Source organism: Bubalus bubalis, chromosome 24 (genome assembly GCF_019923935.1).
Source record: "Bubalus bubalis isolate 160015118507 breed Murrah chromosome 24, NDDB_SH_1, whole genome shotgun sequence".
Taxonomy (NCBI): Eukaryota; Metazoa; Chordata; class Mammalia; order Artiodactyla; family Bovidae; genus Bubalus; species Bubalus bubalis.
The window spans coordinates 22,502,179-22,526,334 of NC_059180.1; the positions used below are offsets into that span (position 1 = coordinate 22,502,179).

General features: G+C 37.6%; 1 protein-coding gene across 2 annotated transcripts in view; it reads right to left on the bottom strand.

Annotated features, from left to right (window-relative positions):
- Positions 1–1,380: 1,380 nt before the first annotated feature.
- MOSMO (modulator of smoothened) overlaps positions 1,381–24,156 on the bottom strand; it is a 79,539-nt gene continuing 56,763 nt past the window's right edge. Inside the window, exons 2-3 of one of the 2 annotated variants that reach the window (XM_006061857.4) lie at positions 9,087–9,299; positions 1,381–4,501 (exon numbers count right to left, since the gene is read on the bottom strand). In XM_006061857.4, the coding sequence (XP_006061919.1) occupies positions 4,317–4,501; positions 9,087–9,299 (398 nt within the window). In that variant the 3' untranslated portion in view covers positions 1,381–4,316. Of the gene's footprint in view, positions 4,502–8,721; positions 9,300–24,156 lie in introns of those variants that run through there. The other variant, XM_025275592.2, reaches the window with a different exon arrangement.

The window sequence follows — 24,156 nt, forward strand, 5'->3', positions numbered from 1 at the left end:
GCCATTGCCTTCTCTGATTATTAGGCGAGGCTACTCCCAATACTTCTGAACAGAGTTACAGTAAAGCTGGGATGGAGCATGTGAATGAGTCTGGAAACCAAAGGGCTCTACATTGCTCCTTCAAGCCCAATTTTAAAATCTTACAAGCTAAGAGTCTTTGGCCTGAAATAAAGTAGAAACAGAAGACTGAAGCAAAGATGAAAGGCTTTAGTCAATGTGCAAGGAAAAAAGAAAAGATGAGAGCGCCTTGGCTCAGTACCTCTCTTCAAGTCCATGGAAATATGATATAGAAGAGAGTGCCACATGTATGGTCTTTTATTGCTGAGTGCCTCTTCTTATTGGTAAACACACACTAACCCATGTTGTAGAATATTAACAGCATCTCTTCCCTAGGGGGAAGGTAGGAGAGTGGGAGAGGGGAGACCTTTCCCTGGCACAATGCTAACAGCAAAATCAAACCAAGAGGCATCGAAGTGTCACTGTGTGAGTATGTGAAACCTCTATAAGAAATTTATTTCTAAAATACAGTTTTAAATTCAAATCTTGTTTCAAAGTAATAGAAGCCTTTTTAGTTTCTTTAGTAGACAATTTATTTTGATAAACTTGCTCAATAACAAAAATACAAGTGAAGAAAAATTATGTTCATTTTATACAGTTTGTATTAACAATTTGTTTTTAAACTATTAATTGAAAAATGCTATAACCAATTAGAAAACAATCCTTAATAAAGTTTGGGGTAATATACAGGCCTTGATCACAAACTTTAAAATCTCTTGAGGTGATATAACTAGTAAGTCCTGTGTAGGGAATCCAACCTACACAGGCCACTTTTTTCCTTCATATGCTTTTATCCTTCAAAAATTAGTTCTGAAAGACAGCTTACTATTTTGAATTGTGAATGTAAATTTAATATTTTAAAAGAAGATCAAAGTGGGTTGATAAAACAGCTACTATAATCAGAGTAACTTGTGGCTAGTAGTCTTTTAATAAAGACAAAATAAATGCAACATGTTCTTCCCATGAAGCCCACGATGCAAAATCATAGCTAAGAGTAGTATATTCAAAGTTAGTTTCCAATACCTTTTCAGGGTCTTTCCTCAAAATCAATCGATTGTATGTCACCAGGACTGTTCACTATTTTACTTAAGAGATTAAATGAATTCACAGAACATCAAAAGGGATATCAAAGATTTAGGCAAAAGAGTAAAACTCAGTGAAGTATTTTGGTCATCTAGAACATTAAAAAGAAAAAAAAAAGGAGCCATCCTTCAAAAGCAAAACAAATGAAACAGAAAATAGATTTATAAGAAATAGAAGAGTCAGAAAAATTACATACACACGTTAACAACATAGAACATGGATTACCTTTGGAAAGAATCATACTGAAATATTTGTTTTTAATGAATTGAAGATTTTTCATGTTTACAGATGTTTAGGCATGTTCAATAGGAGCTTCCAAAAATTTCAAACTAATTAAGTCTTGTGCAAATAAAACCTATAAATATTTTTCAGCAGATTTTACAGTGATGTTCTTAGGTATGAGAAGAATGCACACACTCTAAAAACAATGTAACAGACAAAAGTTTGACAAATGATTGCACCATTAAACAGTGTTTTATATACAGTTTACAAGATATGATTTCCTGCTATAAATTAATACTGTACTCTATAGTACTTATTATAGTGACCTTTTTAAAAGCAACTGCTGACAATTGTCTATCTTTTCACTTACAGGATTTATAGAATTTTATATGAATGAGTCCATTTCAATGTTTGGTCTGGAAGAGTACAAAGATGTGACTTCACATACTACTTGATGGGATGGTTTTCATCCTGGGTTAGAGTGCGGACTGGTTAGAGGGAGTTTCCCCCATCAGTCCTTTGCGCACTGGACCTCCAAGACAGTGATGAAATTAAAGACAAGTTTATGGTTTGTGTAATAGATACAAATAAAACCTTCAATTCTGCACTCTTATATGCGATACCACTGTAAGTGAAAGAAGTAAACAGTGGGGAAATTCTTAGCAGCTGAGAAACTTTCTCTCCCCATGCTCTTGATCCAGTTAGAAATACTTTGAGAAACTATTTACAATAAAAGATATCTTTTGGAAGAGAAAAGCTCTTGGTCATTATCATAAATTAATTTGAACCATACTTTGCTAAAAACACTTTACTTCAGTGGTATAATGGCGACAACCAAAGCTTTCCCTTCAAAGTGATCCACTTGACTGAGGTCCAATCAAGTCACAATGAGAACTGCAATCCCTCCACAGCACATGTCCAGTGGTATTCTTAGAATGGACTAGACATCATAATACTTGGGGAAAATTAGTCTTCCTCAGGCATTTCCTAGAGATTTCTTTGACCCTGGGAAGGAAATGTGTGACATTCCCCCAGTACACTCAAGGAACACACCACAGTGGTGGTCCACCTCTTACCCTGACTCCTGAGTGAGCTGAAACACTGGGGTTTTCTTCTACAATCAAATACTGCTGAATTAACAGTAAGAAATATGAATGTCAAACAAGCCAGTGTGAAACACATCAGGCTCCTCCATTTCATACCTTGAATAACTGAGGAGGCAGCCCCGTCTCTGAAGTAATCATTAAAAAACAAACAAACAAACAAAACAAAAAAACCCAGTGCATTCATTTCCATTTGTGTGAAACAAGGGACCTACACTCTACTGAGAGGGACACTTGGGTTGCTGTTGCCATGAAAGACTCTCCTGCCCCACATTTCAAACAGGAGATTATCTATCGTGTTTATCTAGAAAAACAACTAGGCATGAAGGCATGGAAATGTGGAGAAGAAAAATACTGTATTTTAAAATGATCTGTGGGCTCAAAGGTTAGCTGCAATGTTGCTTTCAGGAAGAAATATAAAGCTGTGAGGTTAGTACAGCTCTTTAAATGCAAAAATGTTAGCTTTTAGCAAACAAGGCATAAAGCATTTAAAGAAAATATTGTATTGCTCATGTTTTTGGTAAAGGAGATTATTAATAATGCTTACAGATGAAAAGTATTAATTTTATGACAGAGTGAAGTTAGTGTTATAAATAGCCAAAATATTGTAAATTGATCTTACTAGTAGATTTTGAACTTATGTAAAGTTGTGTGCTTCAACATATAAAATGTATTATTAATGTAACAGACCAAGCCAGTTGAAAAAGAGAACCTCTGTACAACAGACAACAGTTGCCAATAATTTAAATAGTGTCAGATTCCCCAAATTATAAGATTTGACATGATCTTACCTTCTACTATCATGTACAAATAAATTAACCCTACAAAGAATTTTAGCTTAACTTAAAATTGCACCTAGAAAGGTATGGGATTATTTGTACCTATTACAAAAACCAGTTAAAATCAAGGGCTGCTACAAAGAATGAGGTAAACTGAAGACTCTCTCCACTATGCAGCCTTCAGATAAATGGCTTTTTTTTCTATTGGGTTCTAGGTTTGCACACCACAGTGTTTTGCTAGCAAAGCATTCAGAGTTCTCTTCCAGGAACTGTTTGCATGTGTGTGTATATAAATTTACACACACACACATACACACACACACACATATATACACACTGTATACTGCATCAGCAAAATATATATATTATATATATATTTATATAAATATAAGGAACATTTCCCCCACCCACCCACCCCCAACATGTTTCTTAGTGTTTAAATTTTTTTTTTTTGTACACAGAGAATAGGGAATTTCAGAATTTTTACATACATTTTAGCAAACAAGTTTTGATCTATTGGCTTCTTGGTGCAGTGATGCAATGGCAATCCATTCTGGTGCCAAAGACTCATACCATTACAAGGAAGCTGTGGACACTAATTTCTTAGGAGGTGAGGCCAGCCCCACATGAACATCTTTTGCATCCCTCTGGTCCGCCATGATTCATAAATACTTAGACTTTTTTCTTTTCCTCCCTCAAATGAATCATTAGACGTTAAAAATGGAACAACAGAGTACAAAGGTCCACATGCTTTTCAGTATAAAGCATTCTCCTTCACTAGGTTGCTATCACAGTGCAGACCTGACTGCCTGAATATGCTCAGGAGATTTAGTCAATATTGTCTGTATTTGGTTATGGAAAAGGCTCTCCTTATTTTTTGTTTTTAAATCCAAAGTGCATAGTGAGAACAAATCAAAGCATTAATTTTTTTCTTTTCAGCATCAGTTTCATCTAAGCATCTTCCTATGTGAGGACTACTCAGATGCCTTGCCTTTGTCCTCCCCACCCTCCAAAAATAAAAAAATAAAATAAAATTAAAAATAATAAAAGAGTCAAGCAATTTAGACATTCATCAGCCTGGTAAACAAACTTTGCCGGCAAATAGAAGTCCTACTATTGTAAAGAAAATTGATAAGACAAAAAGTACATATGATGACCCAACTACTGTGTTGTTGGGTAATTTATAAGGTTGACCTCCGACTTCATTGATGTAAAATCCTATTGGAAATATTAGGGCAGCCATACAGAAAAGGATCACTGTAAAACAAACCAAAATATAACATTAGTAACATGGTTTGGTGATTAAGAAAACAATGAAAATTTGGCACAAAGGAAGTTTATAAGCAGGGTTGTGGATTGATGACAACATGGTCAAATCTGTTGCAACATGAACCACTTATAAAAAGGTTTGCATATACTACAGATCCTCCAAGCTTAACAATTAAATACAACAAAAGCTGGTTTAGCCTTTTACGTACAGTTTTGAATACAAGCATTAAGAAAGGCCACCAAACCTACTAAGTAACTGTATATACAATTCTTGACCATTTAAAGTAGTGGCAAAGGGCTCAGTCAGACAGGGGCTAAGTTCTGGCTCTGCTAGTGCAATCCTAGTCTTCTGAAATTCTGAAAAGGGCTAAGTGGTAGAAGAATAAACAAAACAATTTTAAGTCCTTTGCACAGTGCCAGGTTGATGTTAAGTGCTGAATAAATGTTGATTATTATCATCCTAGTATTATTTTCCCAATTCTCTGCTCTTCTCAGTTGCTATTAGTTATAAGGAATCGAGAAAAGGTACATACAAATATAGATACTATTTATCTTACCCAGTGTTTGGGCAGAAGTTATTCCACAGTTGGTTGTTTTAGAAACAGTGTGCTCCCCTGTGCTACCAAAGAAAATCTCTTCTTAAGAAACACAAATTACCTATAGATAGGCTGGCTCTTCCAAGAAAATATTTTGTGCTTTTTAAAGCATATTCATAGTCTTTCAACTTTCTCTGAAGGCAGAAATATTTCCTCAGTATACTGTGAAGGCAGATTACTGTAGTCATCCCCATTACTAACTGAATGAGAAAACTTGTCTGTGTTAAACCCATTCCCAGCAATAATGACAAAATCCTGGATAAATACACCTGTTGACACTTGTCCTAAATTGTTTGTGTTACTCAACCAACAAAATTTAATAGGAGAGTTCTGAAAAGGCCAATTATAAATATATCCTGGAAGGAATAGCTCCAGAAATGTAGTAAAAGACAACATTTTCTTAGGTAATACACTAACTTAAGAAACACACCAGCACACTTGTTTGCTTTGCACCATTTACGTGACTATTTTATATTAAATCAACACAGAGTTTGTTTTCATTTTGGGCATATGACCACACCAAATAATGTTACATAAGCAGATTTAGTTTCTTTTAGATACCTACTACAAAACGAATGAAAAATTCAGGTATTAAGTATTAGTTTTTTTGGCCTTTCTGTTGTATAGTTAGCAATAAACAACTTTATTAGCGCTGCCAATGTCCCCTCATCAGTGTTATTTGTCACCAACCTTTAATGGTTCTTATATCTTAATATCGGAGAAGGCAATGGCACCCCACTCCAGTACTCTTGCCTGGAAAATCCCATGGACGGAGGAGCCTGGTAGGCTGCAGTCCATGGGGTTGTTGGGAGTCGGACACGACTGAGCGACTTCACTTTTTAATATGGTTTGGTAAGTAAAATGAAAGCACAATCTAAATAGCTATAGACAATCTAATAAAAGCAATGGGAAGACATTATTGTCTTAAAAACAATTTGTTCTTTAATATAGATTAATCTAACCTCAGGAAACACTAAAATAATTTAGAAGTGCTTCAGACATATGCAGATGTTACTCTTGTTCATTCTGTTAACTGATGTGCCAACTTAATTCCTATCCTTTACTATTTTCTACTGTAAAATAAAAATCTATCCTTTATAGTAATCATTTACCACTTAATGACTATATTTAAAGCAGGGTTTAATATTTTACAAGTGTTAAATATTTTTCAAATTGGTTAGGAACAGCTTAATCAAATTTCTAGGAAGCAATGAACACCTGATGGTATCCAACAGTGATTTCTAATCCAAGGAATCAAGTTATCTATACTTCCTGAGGAGTTTTTAATGCTGGTGGATGAGATTTTTTTAAGCTCTTGAGATCTGAGAAGTTACTTCAGATCTTAAATACTGTTAATGCTGAAAATATCTATCAACTTTTGACAATTAAGTTCTGGGTCCTAAAAAAAGTCTGTAAAGACATAACTTCATATCCTGTATGGCATAGATTTCTCGGTGGTGAGAGCCAGATATCAGGTGTACTGGCAGACAAGTAAATTAAGGTGGCAAAAGCATGGACAAGAGTCAGACTTGAAGAAAAATACACGTCTTTTTGTCCCTCTTGCCGCCACAGGTGAGTCCCTAATGTGCGGCTCTCCTTTGAGCACTTCCTCTGTGTAAACCCATTAGAAAATTAATTTAGTTTATATTCTTAACAAAACTACTGAGAAGTACATTTTCAAAGGCTGAATGGCAACACTAGGGGGAGTCCAACCCCTCTTCTGACTGCCACCTCAGCAGACTAGCTGGGGTAACAAAAACAATGCATTTAAGGAAGTTAAGAGAAAGGCTCTAGCTTCCTTAGATTGATATCAACCCTAAGATACACTGTTGAACCAAAAAACCAAGATACAGAATAGTATAAATAGAATAAATATGTATTTATAGAACACTCACACATATACATATATGTTTCTACACATAGAACACCTCTGGTAGGAAACCCCAGGAACTGGTGAGAATGGTTGCTTCCAGGAAGAGAGTCGTGGATAACTGGGCGACAGGCCATAAATGAGATTTACTTTTCACTTGGTGACCCTTTCATAGGCTCTGAATTATATATCATACACATATTTTAAGAAGTTAAATTTTTTAACCTGAAAAATAAAGGAAAAAATTCTACATTTCAAAGTAGTACATTTAAATACATATGTAAATATTCTCTCTTGAAGAGGAATGGAAAACAAGATAATCAAAGTTCTTTCCTTTTATTGAGTCACAGAATCAATGGCTCATGTGAGTAACTTGGTGCTTTTCTTTGACTCATACTACTTTGCTAACTTACATTTTCGATTTTTGATATTCAGAGCATGGAAAGTGAAACTGTTAGTCACTCAGTCGTGTCTGACTCTTTGTGACCCCAAGGAGCCTCTGTCCATGGAATTTTCCAGGCAAGAATACTGGAGTGGGTTGCCATTGCCTTCCCCAGGGGATCTTCCCAATCCAGGGATTGAACCCAAGTCTCCTGCATTACAGGCAGATTCTTTACTGTCTGAGACATCAAGGAATATGCACTCCCAAATTTTTACTAAATCCTTCTGGATGTTATTTTACTCCTAAAGAGTGAATTCTATCTGGATAAGTAACTGTATCTTTAAGTAAAGATTCTCTTTAAATTCCTCATCAGTACCCTTTAATTTAGTAGTCCCATCTTTGTAACTGCCTCTAGACCCTACTATTTAGAAAACTGTCTCAGGAGGTCTGACCTCAAACAAGATCATCAACTTGTTTTACATTTCTTAACAAGGTTGAAGAAGCATTTTTATGTCAACTGCAACTTGAGCTACATTTTAAAATTAAGAGAGAAATAGAGATGAAAATAAAACAATAGATCTGGAAACGTATACATTCTCTAAAGAGAAAGAGCTTCATAGAGAGATAGGGAGAAAAAGAGACTCATGAACTAATATCCCTATCCTATGATCTTTAAGAATAAATTGAGTTTTAACATTAATAGGAATACATGGGATTATGCCTGCCCCTATAAATTCTACATGACAATATCAAGGGAAAGTAAGCTGTGCTATAATATTTATTTTTTTAAAAAACTTAAGAAAACCTGAGATGATTATAAGATACTGAATTAGAAACTAAATCCTGTATTATTTGGCATAGGTATAGTTATGTTGTTCTTTAGTGCAGAGTTTCTTAACAGGCCCAATTGGCATCTGGGGCCAGATAAGTCTTTGTTGTGGGGCTATTCTGTGCATTTGTACACTTCTTAGCAACATCCTTGGACTCTGCTCACTACATACCAGTAGCATCCCCTTAGTTGGGACAATCTAAAATGTTTACAGACTTTGACAAATGTCCCCTGGGGGATAAAACTGCTTTAGAAAGAAGAAAGCAAAATTACAGGAAACTTTCCTTTGTGTATTTTTGTTGCTTTTAGCTTGGGAAAAGCCTGTGTTGTGTTTTGAAATTAAACCAATTTTGCAAAGTACAAGAGAATGTGTAATATATGTATCATACCCTTGGGCATAGCTTAATGGCATAAGAAATGTTGAGAAACAATTGTTAGATAGCTAAATGTGTTGATTTTTCAATGATCACACAACAACTTACAGTAGAAACTCAAATCAATGAAATTAAAAAGCAAATCACCACCTTAAACTAATTTATATTTCTGTATATATTTTTCTAGATTTATCTTTATTTGACAGAAGATTTCAATACCTTTAAGAAGAGGAAAAGACTCAGGTTAGTGGTAGCTCTGAGTCACAGGCCTGGAAAACTTATGTCACAGTGTGAGCAAAAATCAAATTCATTAAAATAGCACTTTATTCAAAGCAATTAAGGTCTGGATGTCCTGGTCTTGTGGTGAGAATTCTGAAGAGCTGATGGGAGTCTATCTGATGGCCGTATACAAATGGTGCTCTTTGATGATTAGAGAGTCCTTATTACTGAGACTTGAATATCTTCATAAAAATACCAGTGTGAGTGCCTTCTAGACAAATTTACTTAGCACAGGTTACTTACTTCCAGTGAATGCTATCCATCGAGCATATTTTGTGGCTTCTCTTCGCCAGTGGGAAGCCACCAACAAACCACAAGTGACAGTCAATGAAATGATTCCCATGATGATAAAAAACAGTGTGGTGACCCACTCTGGGGGAAGCCGAGGTGGGATGCATGTCCGGTCTCGTCCATGGATTGTTTGACACTGTCGCACAAGGCCCACAGTGAGAGCTCCTGGGGAGAGGCAAAACATAGGAATATGTTAGTGGGTTTGGCACACTCAAGGAATAGTCCCTACCAACACCCCTTAAATCTTATTTCTCTCTGAGTGGGTCATCCCAGCACTTAATTCCACTGGGTCCTACTCTGCAGCATTATGCTGTAGTCCGCTACGTAGAAATATTTCGTTTAACATGCAAAGTAAACTTAAACAAACCCCACAAGTCATAGAAGGCAATCATTCAGTCATTTTTTACTTTTCTGGGTGCTTGAGTCAAGCACTGTTCTAGGTTCCAGGGAAATAAGTGAACAAGAGAGATGAGGTTCTTGCTCTCGCTGGGCTTATCATTCTAAGAGAAAGAATTGAAACTTTTCTATTCCCAGATCTAAGTCTCACCGTATATTGTTCTGGCTGAGAAGAAACGAACTTTTAAAAAAATTAAAGGCAAACTTGAAATATTTCTAAGTGTAATATGTAGATAAAATTAAATAATGGATAAAATACTAGAGCCAATATTATTTTATTAAATGTAAAAGGTCTAAGAATATTACAATATAAGCATTTTTCCATGAAATTCAACAAAATGCTAGAAAAACTGGTAAGTTCATCCTGTTTGGTAAATTCAACAATTTTTGTACAATGTAAAAGTGCTCACATTGCTAAATCATTACTAGCATGCTTCAGCAAAAAAGCATAAAGGCATCAGTGCTAACTTTTAAAGCACCTCTCTCCCATTTAAATAAATGAAAGCATTTTTTTGTAAAACATTAAGTGCTATTTTTAAACAAACATGTTTTCATGTCAAACCCAAGGAACCCCTCTATCAAATTTGGGGTAAATTAATTTACAGAAATCTAGACAAGGAAGATGAAAAAGTAATTATTTTATCCTTTTCTCCACTAAGAAGAACAATTAAAATGTTTCTTCTGAGTAAAACTTGCTTGCTTCTCCCTTTTAAGAGCAACTGCAAATGGGAAAACAGCTGCCAAAAATACAAGAAATTTCTGGAGCCACTGAAAACATAATAGATTTCTGCATCTTTTGTTGGTCTTATTTTCTCACTATGAACAACAGCTACAACAAAAAGACATTAACCTCAAAATCACAGCATGTGCCATGAACAAGTTCCTTTGTGAGGCATTTTGGGAAGCTGCCCTTAGTGGGAGAAGACAGACCAGGGCTGGAGCTGTATATATACGTGTATATGTGGGGCTGTTGGTCGGGTGCTGCTTTCCTGCAAGTTGCCTTTGCCATTAGTACATTTTAGAAATAATCAATGTGTTCAAAGAAAACAAAAAAAAAACAGCTCTGCTCTCAAAATTGAGTTGTGGTCTTTTTTTTCCTCTAAGGCTAACTTTGTAACTTTTCAAGAGTGGAAGACAACAACTCAAATAAGTTGGACTTTTTCTCTCAAATCATCTGGTAATTAGGCGCTTCTTGTGATCTCTGAAGAGGTGCAAAGAGTTATAATTATGGGATCATCTCCAGCAAGGTGGAGGAGGTGAGGGGAGAGGGGCAGAAAGTGAGCAAGCCTTCACAGTAATGCCACACTATCCGTCTCCTATAGCCGCTGTTTGGAGTGGAGTGAGTTCATAGGCTCAGTTCAAAGTTTCGAACAATCACTAACCCCCCAGATCACGGATTGAACCTGTGTCTCCTGCTCTGGCAGGCAGACGGATTCTTTACCACTGAGCCACCAGGGGAAGCCCAACCTTTTTAGTATCTGGTAATTGCTTGAGACCAGAAAAGGTGCGACAACAGGGGTGAGGAGGTAGCAGGGAGTTGCATAATTGTTCTTAAAATGAAACACTATAAAGTTTTCTTTCATGTCTTATTATGATAAACCATTTTATAGTAACTTGGGAAATAAAGCATTCACAGCAGTGCTCAAGCACTTCTATCAGGAAACCATTCCTGATCACTCAGCAAAAAACTTCTGACAAATTACCCTCTGTAGTCACTATCTCATTTATAAAAGCTCTAATTACTGTGAGAATAGACAACAGGCAATAAAAGACCCTCTGGAAAAATTCAATATTATGGATTCTGATTACAGTAACAACTTTCTTCACGACTTAAGTATCAGTACAAAGACACTTTCATCGGTAACTCTAAACAGCCAGCACAGTGAAATTTAAATTTGAGCATTATTCTTTGCTGGTAAATATTTGAGGCTGTAGGTTCAATACATCTCTCCTTCAAAATATTTCTGAGTATCCTTTTGTTGCCCCTCTTACTTTCCATTTATGGGCATGGCAAGGAGGACTCAAATTTAATTTTCTGTGCCTGTAGATTGTTACGCTTTCTGAGTAGGACTGCTTTTTCCTTCTCTCCTGAGAGGCACACCACACCAAATGAATACAAAGATAACAAGTAAGAAAATGAAAATTATAGCTATCAGTTCAGTTCAGTTGCTCAGTCGTGTGCGACTCTTTGCGACTCCATGGACTGCAGCATGCTAGGCTTCCCTGTCCATCACCAACTCCCAGAGCTTGCTCAAACTCATGACCATCAAGTCCATTGAGATAGCTATACTTCCTAGAAATCAAATGGCGATAACCTGACAGATGTTCAGCTTTGAAAGAGGAGTTATGCTCCTATACTTACAAAAGGCCTTATCACTACAAATCAAGACCAAATATTCAACAGCTACGTTCTGCAAGAAAAGAAAGCTAATACTAACAGGAAGGTATACTGTATATAAGAAAATCAACTCACAAATATTTTATTAAATGTCTCTTACATGCCCACATTTCTGTAGTGGTTTGAGATTACAAAACTAATACTCTGTCACACTTTCAGTTAAAATAGATTTTTTTTTCTTAAATTATGCAAGCATTAGTGCAAACAGTGGTTGGTCAACATTGTTGCTAATATTCATTTTTCTAAGACTCTAGGGCAATATAATTTATATCAGAGTTACATATTTTCCATAAGCTGTCTGGATGTAGGGAACTGCAAGGGTAATTGTGCTGCTATTGTTGAACGTTGTAAATTCAGGTACTGTGAGTACCCGAACTTTCACCAGGTCTTTAAATTTCATCTTTTACCTCAAAGTATTATCTCCTACCTGCAGATTCAAATCCACCCCTCACACTGACTAGCCAAGATCTTTTACATCCTCCAAATTCTCTGAACACACTTATAGACTATATCACATAATTGTGCACTTGATTTTTTAAAAATAACTTTTATTTATCTATTATTTTTGGCTTTGCTGGGTCTTCATTCCTGTGTGGGCCTTTCTCTAGATGCGGTGTGTAGGCTCATCATTGTGGTGGCTTCAAGGCATGTAGGCTTCAGTAGTTGCGGGCACGCAGGCTTCAGTAGCTGCGGATACGCAGGCTTCAGTAGCTGTGGGCACGCAGGCTTCAGTAGTTGTGGGCACGCAGGCTTCAGTAGTTGTAGGCACGCAGGCTTCAGCAGTTGGCTTCAGTAGCTGCGGGCACGCAGGCTTCAGCAGTTGTGGCTCCTGGGCTCTAGAGCACAGGCGCAACAGTTATGGTGCATGGGCTTAGTTGCTCCGTGGCATGTGAATCTTCCCAGATCAGGGATGGAACCTGCGTCTCCTGCATTAGCAGGATTCTTTATCAGTGAGCCACCAGGGAAGCCCCATGCACCTGATTTTAAGGTAGCTTCTTTTAGACCCAAACAGAAAATGAGGGAACTGAACGTTTTACTTCACTGAAAGCCCTCAGAATGGCCTGTGGTAGAGGGCACAAAGCAGGAATTAACAAACATTTGGTGAAATTAAAAAATAAATTTAAAAATCATATTGCATTAATTAAATTCTCTATAGAACTCAGTGTGATTTCTTGAAGCACACTAAATTAAGCATACACTTAGCCATTCACTAATTTTTTGCTTTATCCAACAGGTCTTCTGTTTCTTGAAGGGGTCTGTAATTCCATTTCCCAAACAGCCAATCCATCTTTACCCTGCAGCTGTTTCCTAGGTAACCAGTCTAGCCAAATAAAAGACTTGCACACAACAGGAAAAAGGAAATCAAAACAGGAACTATAGCATGCCATATGCCTCTTAGTATCTCACCGGTGTATCAAAACACAGAAAAAGAAGTCATAATTTCCTGTTAAGTGGGGAATCTTAACTGAGGAGGCTTTTGACACCCATCATCTATGGATCCAAACACTACTGAAATGATTTAACACGTCCAGTTTGAGCACGTTTGTTGCTACAACGAGGATGATTACAAGGCACGTCATCACTACGTGTAAAAGCTGTGTTACAGAAAATCTGAAACACAGGAGTTGTAAAGCACTAAGGCACACATACCCACCAATCCATCAGAGCAAATTGGGTACAGTAACCATTCAATAAACTAGCCACAGATTGGGTTTTCCAATATAGGTTTGAATTTGAACAAAACGGTGAAGTTATTTAACATTTGCTATTGCCCTCTTCACCCACTCCAGTGTTCTTGCCTGGAGAATCCCAGGGACGGCGGAGCCTGGTCGGCCCCCGTCTATGGGGTCGCACAGAGTTGGACACGACTGAAGCGACTTAGCAAGCAGCAGCAGCAGCAGCATTGCCCTCTTCCATCTTCCCCTTGAATTTTCTTTCTACAAGTGTTCTCTTCATCTCATGGGGCTCTCTTTGTTAGTGAAAGGTATTGGGAACTGGCCCACCCAATCGCTACCACTGATGTGGATCTCTTACTCTACTTTCTCTCTGGGTATATAAACATCTGATCTTGGCAAGCTAGCCTGCTAGTAACGTAAGGGTCTTAATGACTGATAAAGGCTTAACATATTGCCCTTTTCAAGAGCATCTGTTTAAGTAAGGGACAATATTCCAACCAAACTGAAACTTAGTTTTATGTTTTAGTGACAGGTTGGTTGAGGAAATTTAGGAGAATCTGGAGGCAGGTGAGAAGAAGCCTGGTAGCCCAGTGTGGGCAGTGATACACACCTTTCTGTGTAAGTCATACCCCGGCAGCTCATACTTTAAATGAGTAGGACACAAGCACAGAAAATGATAGTCCACAGGTAACTTAAAATTTTCAAATATTTAATTTTTTCCTCCAGAAGCACTGCTAATGATGATTATTTTTTATTAGCTGTGATTTCTGGATTCTACCTTAAGAAGTTGTTTACTTGCAAAGTTGGGTCCGACTCTGCGGCCCCATGGACTGTAGCCTGCCAGGCAAGCATACTGGAGAGGGTTGCCATTCCCTTCTCTAGGGGATCTTCCCAACCCAGGGACTGAACCTGCATCTCCTGCATTGGTAGGCCAGTTCTTTACCATTTGAGCCACCTGGGAAGCCCAACTTTAGAGGTGGGTATTTATAAATAGTGAACTGGCCAAAAAGAGTGAACAGGTAAAACGAGGAATCTAATGAACCATACAATGGCAGTGTCTGAAAACCCTAGTGACATAATACTTAGGTTTATTAGGCCAGTCACCAGTGTCTGCTTTAGTAACAGCGTCCCTTCCTGTTACTTCCACCTGTTCTTACACCTCCCTGGCACTTTCTGCTATTTTCTTGGCATCCATCCCTCTCCTACCATCTTCACTTCTTCCCTTATCCAGCCTAGAGTCCTTGATCATATTACCACTTAACTTCTATCCTTTCACTGTACCACCTGGCAAAAACCATAACCCTGATTCAATGTAAGTTTTGCCCTTGCACTTACCTCCAGGATGCTGATGCTCAGAGCAGAGGGGTGCCACTGTAAGTTCCTATCGAGAAACCATCACTATCTCAGGGCCATTATTATCCAGAAACAAATTAGATGTCCCTAATTCACCACTTCCCCATTCTCTCCTGTGCCCATTTCAAGTCCGCTGCACTCTATATGAGAACGATCCACCACCCCCCATCACTTCAGTAGATGCCTTGGTCTGTTACTTTTCAGAAAAGATAGGGGCCATGATACAGCAACCCCTTAACTGTTCACCATCAGAACTTACGAATTTATCTGCGTATACTTGTTCTTTCATCTTATTGATCTTTCTACCTTTGTTTTGTTGGTTTTTTTTAAATTTTATTTTTAAACTTTACAATATTGTATTAGTTTTGCCAAATATCGAAATGAATCCGCCACAGGTATACCTGTGTTCCCCATCCTGAACCCTCCTCCCTCCCCATACCCTCCCTCTGGGTTGTCCTTTTGTTTGGATCCTATTCCCTCTTACTTTCTCTGGGAGCTTGCCTAACATTATTTTCTTTCTTTTCTGGACTGCAAAAGTCTCCCCTATTTTTTTTTTTTAAGACCTGTTTACTTCTTACTTTTTGGCTGCACCACCTGGTGGGATCCTAATTCCCTGACCAGGGATGAAACCCATGCCCCTTGAATTAGACATGGAGAGTATTAACTACTGGACAGCCAGGGAAGCCCCCCAAGTCTCCTCTATTATAAAACAAGAACACCCCATCATGTCAAGTCATCCTCTGGTCTCAACATGCCTGTGTTTCTGTCTGCTCTGCCTAGCATCCTTTGTCCCCAAGCCTGGTCAAGAGTTCCTATCTCCACTTCTCTGAGTCTTGTTCACCCTTTAATCTACTGTAGCTTGGCTTTTACCCCAACCACCCCCTGGCACAGCTCTTGCCAGGCTCATTCATTCCACTCTGCTGACTTTGATGGATATTTCTAAGTCTTTTCTCAATATTTTAGCAGCATCTGATATAACTTCATTTCCTCTGGTTTTAGTGACTCCATATTCTATTTATTTTCCTCTTGCCTCTCTGGCTTTTCTTTCTCTTTTTCACAGGCACTTTGTTCTCTGCCATGGTGTTTCTTAGGGATCTTTGTTGGACTTGTTTTTCTTCTACATGCAGTTTCTTTGATTAAGTCCAAGTGGCTTACAAAAGTCTGCATGATATTGCTTCTTTTTTCCATATCTGGTGCTCAAGTTCTTAAGTTAATTCTTAAATCATCTCTAACAAGCATGAGCACACCAGGCTTTCATATATGCGTTCCCTCTGCTTAAATTACTCTTTCAAACGGTTACTACCTACAATTCCAAATCCCAGTCACAGTTTAAAAGTCACTTCTGGCAAGTCTTCCTTGACAAGCTCTTACATTCCCATTCTGGGCGGATCACTCCTCTATGCTTCCATGGTCCCAATCATAGCATTATAACTGTCTCTTTATTGAACTTGAGGGAAATCCTAAATTTATAGCCAGGAGGTCAGAAATGCCTCCTCACCCCAAACTTGTGGCAGTGTCTGAACTAGGGGCAATCTTGTGGAAGACAGAGCCCTTAATCTGTGGGATCTGTGCTAACTCTAGGTGGCTACTGTCAGAATTGAAGTGTATTACAGTGTACCCGGGAGTTAGAATACATACATTTACACAAAAACTTGTATATGAATGTCCAAAGCATTATTCAGAATAACAAGGAAAGTGGAAACAACCCAAATGTCCATCAACTGAAAAACAAAATTCATAGAATATTATTCAGAAAATTTTTTTAAAAAGTACTAACACAAGCTACATGTATGAACTCTATGTTAAGTAAACAACAACAAAAAAGCCAGACACAAAAGGCTATATGGTGTATTATTTCATGTATATGAAATATAACAAATAGGTAAATCCACAGAGACAGAGATTAGTTGCTACCAGGGGCTAGGGGAGGAGGAATTGGGAGGTTCGGGGTTTCTTTTTCCTGGGCTGATGCAAATACTCTGGAACTAGATATTGGCAATGACTGCACAGCATTATGGATATACTAAAAATCACTCAATTGTACACTTAAAAATGATGGATTTTATCTCAAACAAAACCCAACAGATTAGATTTACCAACTTAATTTCAACAGTGTACCAAAATTTTTGCCCCAATATTCCTCTATTACCTCCCTTTCTTTTGTTCTTATTACCATGTAAATTACATCTTTATACATTGTAAGCCCATCAACACAGTTTTATATTACCCTATTTTAAAGAGAAAAAGAGGACTTCCCTGGTAGCTCAGTGGTAAAAGAATCTGCCTGCCAATGCAGGGGACACGGGTTCAATCCCTGGTCCAGGAAGATCCCACATGCTGCAGAGCAACTAAGCTTGTGCACCACAACTACTGAAGTCCAAGAGCCTAGAGCCTGTGCTCCACAAGAGAAGCAACTGCAACGCAAAGCCTGCGCACTGCACCTGGAGAATAGTCCCCCCACTTGCTGCAACTGAAGAAGGCCCACACAAAGCAATGAAGACCCAGCGCAGCCCAAATAAATAAATAAACCTTTTAAAGAGGAAAGGATTACTAGCAAAAAGACACTATATTCACCTCTGTAGTTACTTTTACTGGTGGATTTCTTCAAGTGAATCCAAAACAGTGCCTCATGCCCTTTTATTTCAATTTGAAGAAAACTCCCCTCAGTATTTCTTACAGGACAAGTCTGTCTGTGATGAATTTTCTCAGTTTTTGTTTTTTTAGAATATCTTGATTTCTCCTTTGTTTCTGAAGGATAGTTTTGCAGAATTTTTAGTTGACAGTCTGTTTCTTGCAGCATTTTGAATGTGTCATCCCACTGCTCTCTGGCCTCATGGTTTCTGATGAGAAGTCAGTTGCTAATGGTTTTGAGGATCCCTTGTACACGAGGATTCACTTTTCCCCTGCTGTTTTCAAGATGCTCTTCATGTCTTTGGACTGTATGACTATGATGTAGCTAGGTTTGAATTGCTTTGAGTCTATCCTGCTTGGAATTTGTTGAGATTCTTCAATGTGGAGATTAAAGTTTTTCATTAAACTTGGAGAGATTTTGGTCATTATTTCTTCAAATATTCTTTAAGCCCCTTCTCTGTTCCCCTTCTGAGACCTGTTATGTGTGTGCTAGAATACAGTATTCCCCCCTTAACCACAGTTTTACCTTCCAGTTTGTTACCTGCAGTTGACCGCAGTCCAAAAATATTAAACGGAAAATTCCAGAAGTAAACAATTCTAAACTAAATAAAATTGTTCAAATTTTTGGGGGTCACAAAGAGTCAGACATGACTGAGTGACTGAAAAACAAAATGAAATAAACAATTAGTTTTAAATTGTGAGCTGTTTTGAGTAGCATGATGAAATCTCATAGCACCTGCTCTGGCCCACCTAGGACATGACTCACCCCGTTGTCCAGTGGGTACACACTGTATGGGCTACCGCCTGTTAGTCACTTGTTGTTCAGTCACTAAGTCATGTCTAACTCTTTGTGACTCCATGGACTGCAACATGCTAGGCTTCCCTGTCCTTCACTCTCTCCCAGAGCTTGCTCAAACTCACGTCCAGCAAGTCGATGATGCCATCCAACCATCTCATCCTCTGTTGTCCCCTTTTCCTACTTTGCCGGCATCAGGGTCTTTTCCAATGAGACGGCTCTTTGTATCACGTAGCCAAAGTACTGGAGCTTCAAGCATCAGCATCAGTCCTTCCAATGAATATTCAGGGTTGATTTCCTTTAGGATTTTTGGTCATGTAAGTTATCCAACAGACTGTCAAGGTATCCCAGTGCTTCTGTTCAGGAACCCTTATTTTACTTAATAATAGTCCCAAAGTACAAGACTAGTGATGCTGGCAATTAGGCTATGCCAAAGTGAAACCATAAAGAGCTTCTTTTACATGAAAGGTGACAGTTTTCAGTAAGAAAAAAAATTGTATGCTGAAATTGCTAAGATCTATAGTATGAATGAATCTTCTATCTGTGAAATGTGAAGATGGAAAGAGAAATTCATGCTATTTTTTGCTGTTGTACCTCAAACTGCATAAGTTATGGCCATAGTGTGTTAAGTACTTAGCTAAGATGGAAAAGGCATTAAACTTGTAGGTAGAAAACATGCCAATTGATGGCAATGTGTTACATCAGAAAGCACAGAGTCTATAGGAAAACATCAGCAAAGGATTCCCTAAAACAAATGATACCAAGCCATTTACTGCCAGTAAAGGATGATTACATAGCTCCAGGAATAGGTCTGGACAGAAGAATATAAAAACTACTAAAGAAGTTGTATCTGCAAATGAAGAATTCTGGCAGTGTTGAAGTTAAAGACAGAGATCACATTTACATAACTTTTATTCAATATATTGTTATAATTGTTCTTTTTTAGTTCTTGTTTTTATGCTCTTACTTTGCCTTATTTATAAATTAAACTTTATCACACAGGTGTTTATGTATAGGGAAAAACATAGGATAGAGGGTGGAGTACTATCTGCAGTTTCCAGCATTCACTGGGGGTCTTGGAACATACCCCCTCGTAGGGGAGATAAGGCAGGAACTACTGCATTTCCCTTACTGAAGTATAAGAGCTCTTTAAATATTAAAGTAATCAGCTATTTATCTGTGATTTGAGCTACAGATATTTTACCCCAGATATCCTGAGAACTCCTGCTTTTTTCTAGAGATAGGTTTACCTTCAAAACTTGCTTCTTGTCAAAGAGATGATCAGAACTAAAGAGTAACATTCAATTACACTTGGCAAGAAGTGTTTCTTAAATCCTGGAATTATTTTCTTTTGGAGTTTAATATTTTAAATTACCACATAAAGCCTCTGGTGCTAGAGATATAGTGAAGTGTGCTATTTAAAGACCACAAGGCAGAATAGAGGAACACAAGCAGAACCCAAGTCAATTCACTTCACTTACTCTAGCTTAAGAGAGGATTTCCTTTTAACTTCCAAAATTAAAGTGTTTGAAAATACTTCCACAGAGTGCTTTCTTTCCAAAGTAAACTTTCCAGCCACAAAACAGATGTAAACAACCTCAATCAATAAATCAATAAAACAGAATCAAATAACTTCAACAGATCAAATATATATATGATGGCATTAGAAATCAATGGAAATAATGGATTAAGAATTAGAAAAGAACTATTTAGGAAGTTAAAAAATAATTTTCTAATTAGAAAAGAATTAAGATAGATTCCTATTAATACCCTGTATCAAAATAAGATAGCAGAAATATAAAAACTAAAACCATAAAATAAAAAGAAAAAAGAAAATGGGGCTTCCCTGGTGGCTCAGTGGTGAAGAATCCACCTGCCAATGTAAGAGACATGAGTTCAATCCCTGGTTCAGGAAGATCCCATGTGTCCCGGAGAAACTAAGCCTGTGTGCCACAACTATTGAGCCTGTACTCTGGAGCCCAGGAGCCACAACTCCTGAGCCCACATGCTGCAACTACTGAAGCCCACATATCCTAGAATCTGCATTCAACAAGAAGAAAAGCCACAGCAATGAGAAGGAACCACAACAAACAGCAGTCCTTGCTCATCACAACTAGAGAAATGCCCGCGCAGCAGCAAAGACCCAGCACAACCAAAAATAAACAAATTAATAAAATTATTATTATTTTTTTTTTAAAAATTATTTTTTAAAAAAGGAAAATATTCTAGCTGACTGTATGGTCTTAGGAATGGGGAAGACCTTTCAACTATATACGCAAAGTCAGATTCTATAAAGAAAAAGATCATGATTGTAATTTAAAAGTAAATAATAACCACTGTGCAATACATATAAAGGGGTAATATTCTTTATATATAGCGAGTCCTTTCAAATCAATGTGAAATCGAACATCAAAATTGAAAAATGGAGAAAGGATATGAATAAGTAATTCATATAAGATGGCATAAGGATATCTAAAGTATATATACTTTAAAGTTCATGCTTTCCAGTAATCAAAGAAATGCAGACCAAAACAATATTTCTATTTTTTGGCTACAGCAAAAATAAAAAATATTAAAAAAAAAACCACAAAACACCAGGTTGAGGAGGTGAAGTAAGATATTCTCCAATAAGATAAATTTCTAAATGTATTCTTCAGGGCAATTTGGCAACACATATTAAAACCTTCAAAAATATATCCGTATCTTCCGATCTAATACATACAAGAATTTAGAATATGGTAAAGGTGGCATTTCAAAATATCAGGGAAAAAAACGTGCAAGTCAATGAATAGCACTGGGGCAATGCCCATTATTGGGGGAAAAAATAAAGCTAAATATTTAAAATTATGGATAAAAATAAATTCAAAATGTTATATATAGCTAAATATAAACAAACAAACAAACCCAAAAACTATAACCCTGAAAAGACTTAAAAAAAAAAAAAGACACAAAACCCTCAGGTCATAAAGAAAAAAGATACAACTTTAGGGACTTCCCACCACCACCGGTGGTGCAGTGGTTAAGAATTTGCTTTGCAAAGTAGAAGACATGGTTTGACCCCTGGTCATGGAACTAAGATTCCACATGCTGCAGAGCAAACAAGCCTGCGTGTGGCAACTACTGAGCCCGAGCACTGCAACTGGAGAGTCTGTTCGCCATTAATGAAAGATCCCGCGTGGCACAACCGAGACCTGACACAGACAAATAAATAAATAAATACTTCAAAAAACCTTTAAGCTTCTTTATGACAAAAGAAACCATAAATAATAATGAAAAATAAATCTGAAAAACAAAGTGAGGCTGGGAGAAAGTATTTTCAACTATATGACAGTTTAATATTTGGAATATATGAAAAAGTACCAGAAATCAATGAGGAAAAATTAAATACTTCAAGTATACAAACAGAAGAGTGGCCAATAAGATGAAAAGATGTTCAGGGAATTCCCTGGCAGTCTTTTGGTTGGGACTCCAAGTTTTCACTGCCAAGGGCATAGGTTTTATCCCTGGTCAGGGAACTAAGATCCCACATGACTTTGGGATGGCTAGAAAAAAAGCTCAACTTCATAAAAAACAAACACAAATTAAGATAAAATACCATGTGTTGGCCATTAAATTGGTAAAAACTAAGAAAATTTGTATTATCCAGTACTGAAAAAGGTATGGGGAAGTGAATACTATTCTACACACTGTTGGGATGGTGGGAAGAAAAGTGGTGCAGTCTTTTGGGAGACCAATTTGAAATAGTAACAGCAACCACATCAGTTAATGCTTATGTAGTACATGTCCCAGGTAGTATTCTAAGTGCTTAAGATAAACTGGCTCATTTCATCTCTTTATAATACTATGTGTGTGTTAGTTGCTCAGTTGTGTCTGACTCTTTGCAACCCCGTGGACTATAACCTCTGTGCATGGAATTCTCCAGCTAAGGATATTGGAGTGAGTACCCATTCCCTTCTCCAGGGGATTTTCCTAACCCAGGGATAGAATCCGGGTCTCCCGTACTACAGGCAGATACTTTACCATCTGAGCCACCAGATCTGAGTCCGTATAATACTATGAGGTAAGTACTATTATTTCTCCAGCTTATAGATGAAAAAACTGAGCCACAGAGATGTTGTGTAAAATCATACACAAAGATGCTGAACCTAGGAAGTTTGGCTCTAGACTATTATTATCCATTATGCTATATTATAGGGCTTCCGGGTGGCTCAGCAGTAAAGAATCCGCCTGTCAATGCAGGAGATGTGAGTTCAATCCCTGGGTCAAGAAGATCCCCTGGAGAAGGAAATGGCAACCCACTCTATTATTTTTACCTGGGAAATCCCATGGACAGAGGAGCCTGGCAGGCTACAGTCTATGGGGTCACAAAACAGTTGGACGCGACTGAGTGAATAAATAACAACAACAACAAAATGCTATATTATACAGCAGTAGCAGCCTTGGAAATACACTGCTCAGATTTCCCTTGAAAACACCTTGAAGTTTAACTCCCAAATGCAGTTAGCCTACAGCTGTTAGTACTTTTTAAGATTCACCTTATTTTTCAAGATCAAGCTGTTTTTTTTTTTCTCAGAAGCCTCTGGTCAATAACGGAGCATGAAGGAGTTTGAGGGCTTAGCCATTTCTGCCCAACACAGCACTACTCCTCTAAAAGGTAATCTTTACTTCAGAGTGTCCCACTGAGTTGGCTGACTCTGATAGATCTGTATCATGCTCTGACCACTGTCTCTCACCTTTCGTGTCTGTTCCCTTGTTTTTCACAAGCACTAATTCTCAAATACTATTTGCAGTTCTAATTCCGTCTCGCCAGCTTCCCAGAGGACCCAACTGATACATTTGCCTTTCTGGCAAAATTTTAAGCAAAGCTGCCTTTTACCCAGCAGTTTCATTTTTACATATGTAATCCAGAGAAAATTCTGCATATATAAAGAAAAAGGTGCAGATGTTCACTGCATTATTATTTATAATAGTGAAAGAAACCTAAACACTGATGGATAGAGGAATGGTTAAATTAATTATAGTACACATACCATAGAATACGGAAAAGAGTGAGATAATTCTGTGCATACCAGTGTGGAAAGATTTCTTAAGACATCACGAGAAAAAAGCAAACCATAGAACAATACGTATCATGAGATTCATTTATTTAAAAATGCATATTTCTGTAAGTACACATATATGTAGCTGCATAGGAAACTGAGTAACCACTCTTCTGGAAAGGAAAGATGGAGTGGGGCGGGGTTGGAAAGTTAGATATGAGCAAGAAAACCTGTATTTTCTTTTTTTTTTTGGCCACGCTGCATGGTTTGCAGGATTTTAGTTCCCCCACTCAGGGACTGAACGTGGGCCCCAGCAGTGAAAGTGCCGAGTCCTAACCATTGGACTGCCAGGGAATTCTCTCAGTTTCACTTTAAAATTTAAAATGCATTCACATACAGTTGATCCTCATTATTTGCAAATATGCTCTAAAATACCCACTAAAATTTATTTGTAACCCTCAAATCAACAATTGAGGCACTTTAGTGGGCATCCAAAGATAACAGCATGTGTGCAGGATGGCAAAACGCTGAGTCACCTGACATACACATTTTCAGTTGAAGTCAAACCAGGTGATGCTCTGCCTTGCTTCAGCTCTCATATGGAAAACAAGTGTCCTTTCCACGGTCTCTTTATGCCATGCTTTTACATTTGTGAGGTTTTTATTGGTGATTTTACTGTTCATTTTTAATTTTTTTGGCTGTGCTTCAGGGCACGTAGGATCTTAGTTCCTCG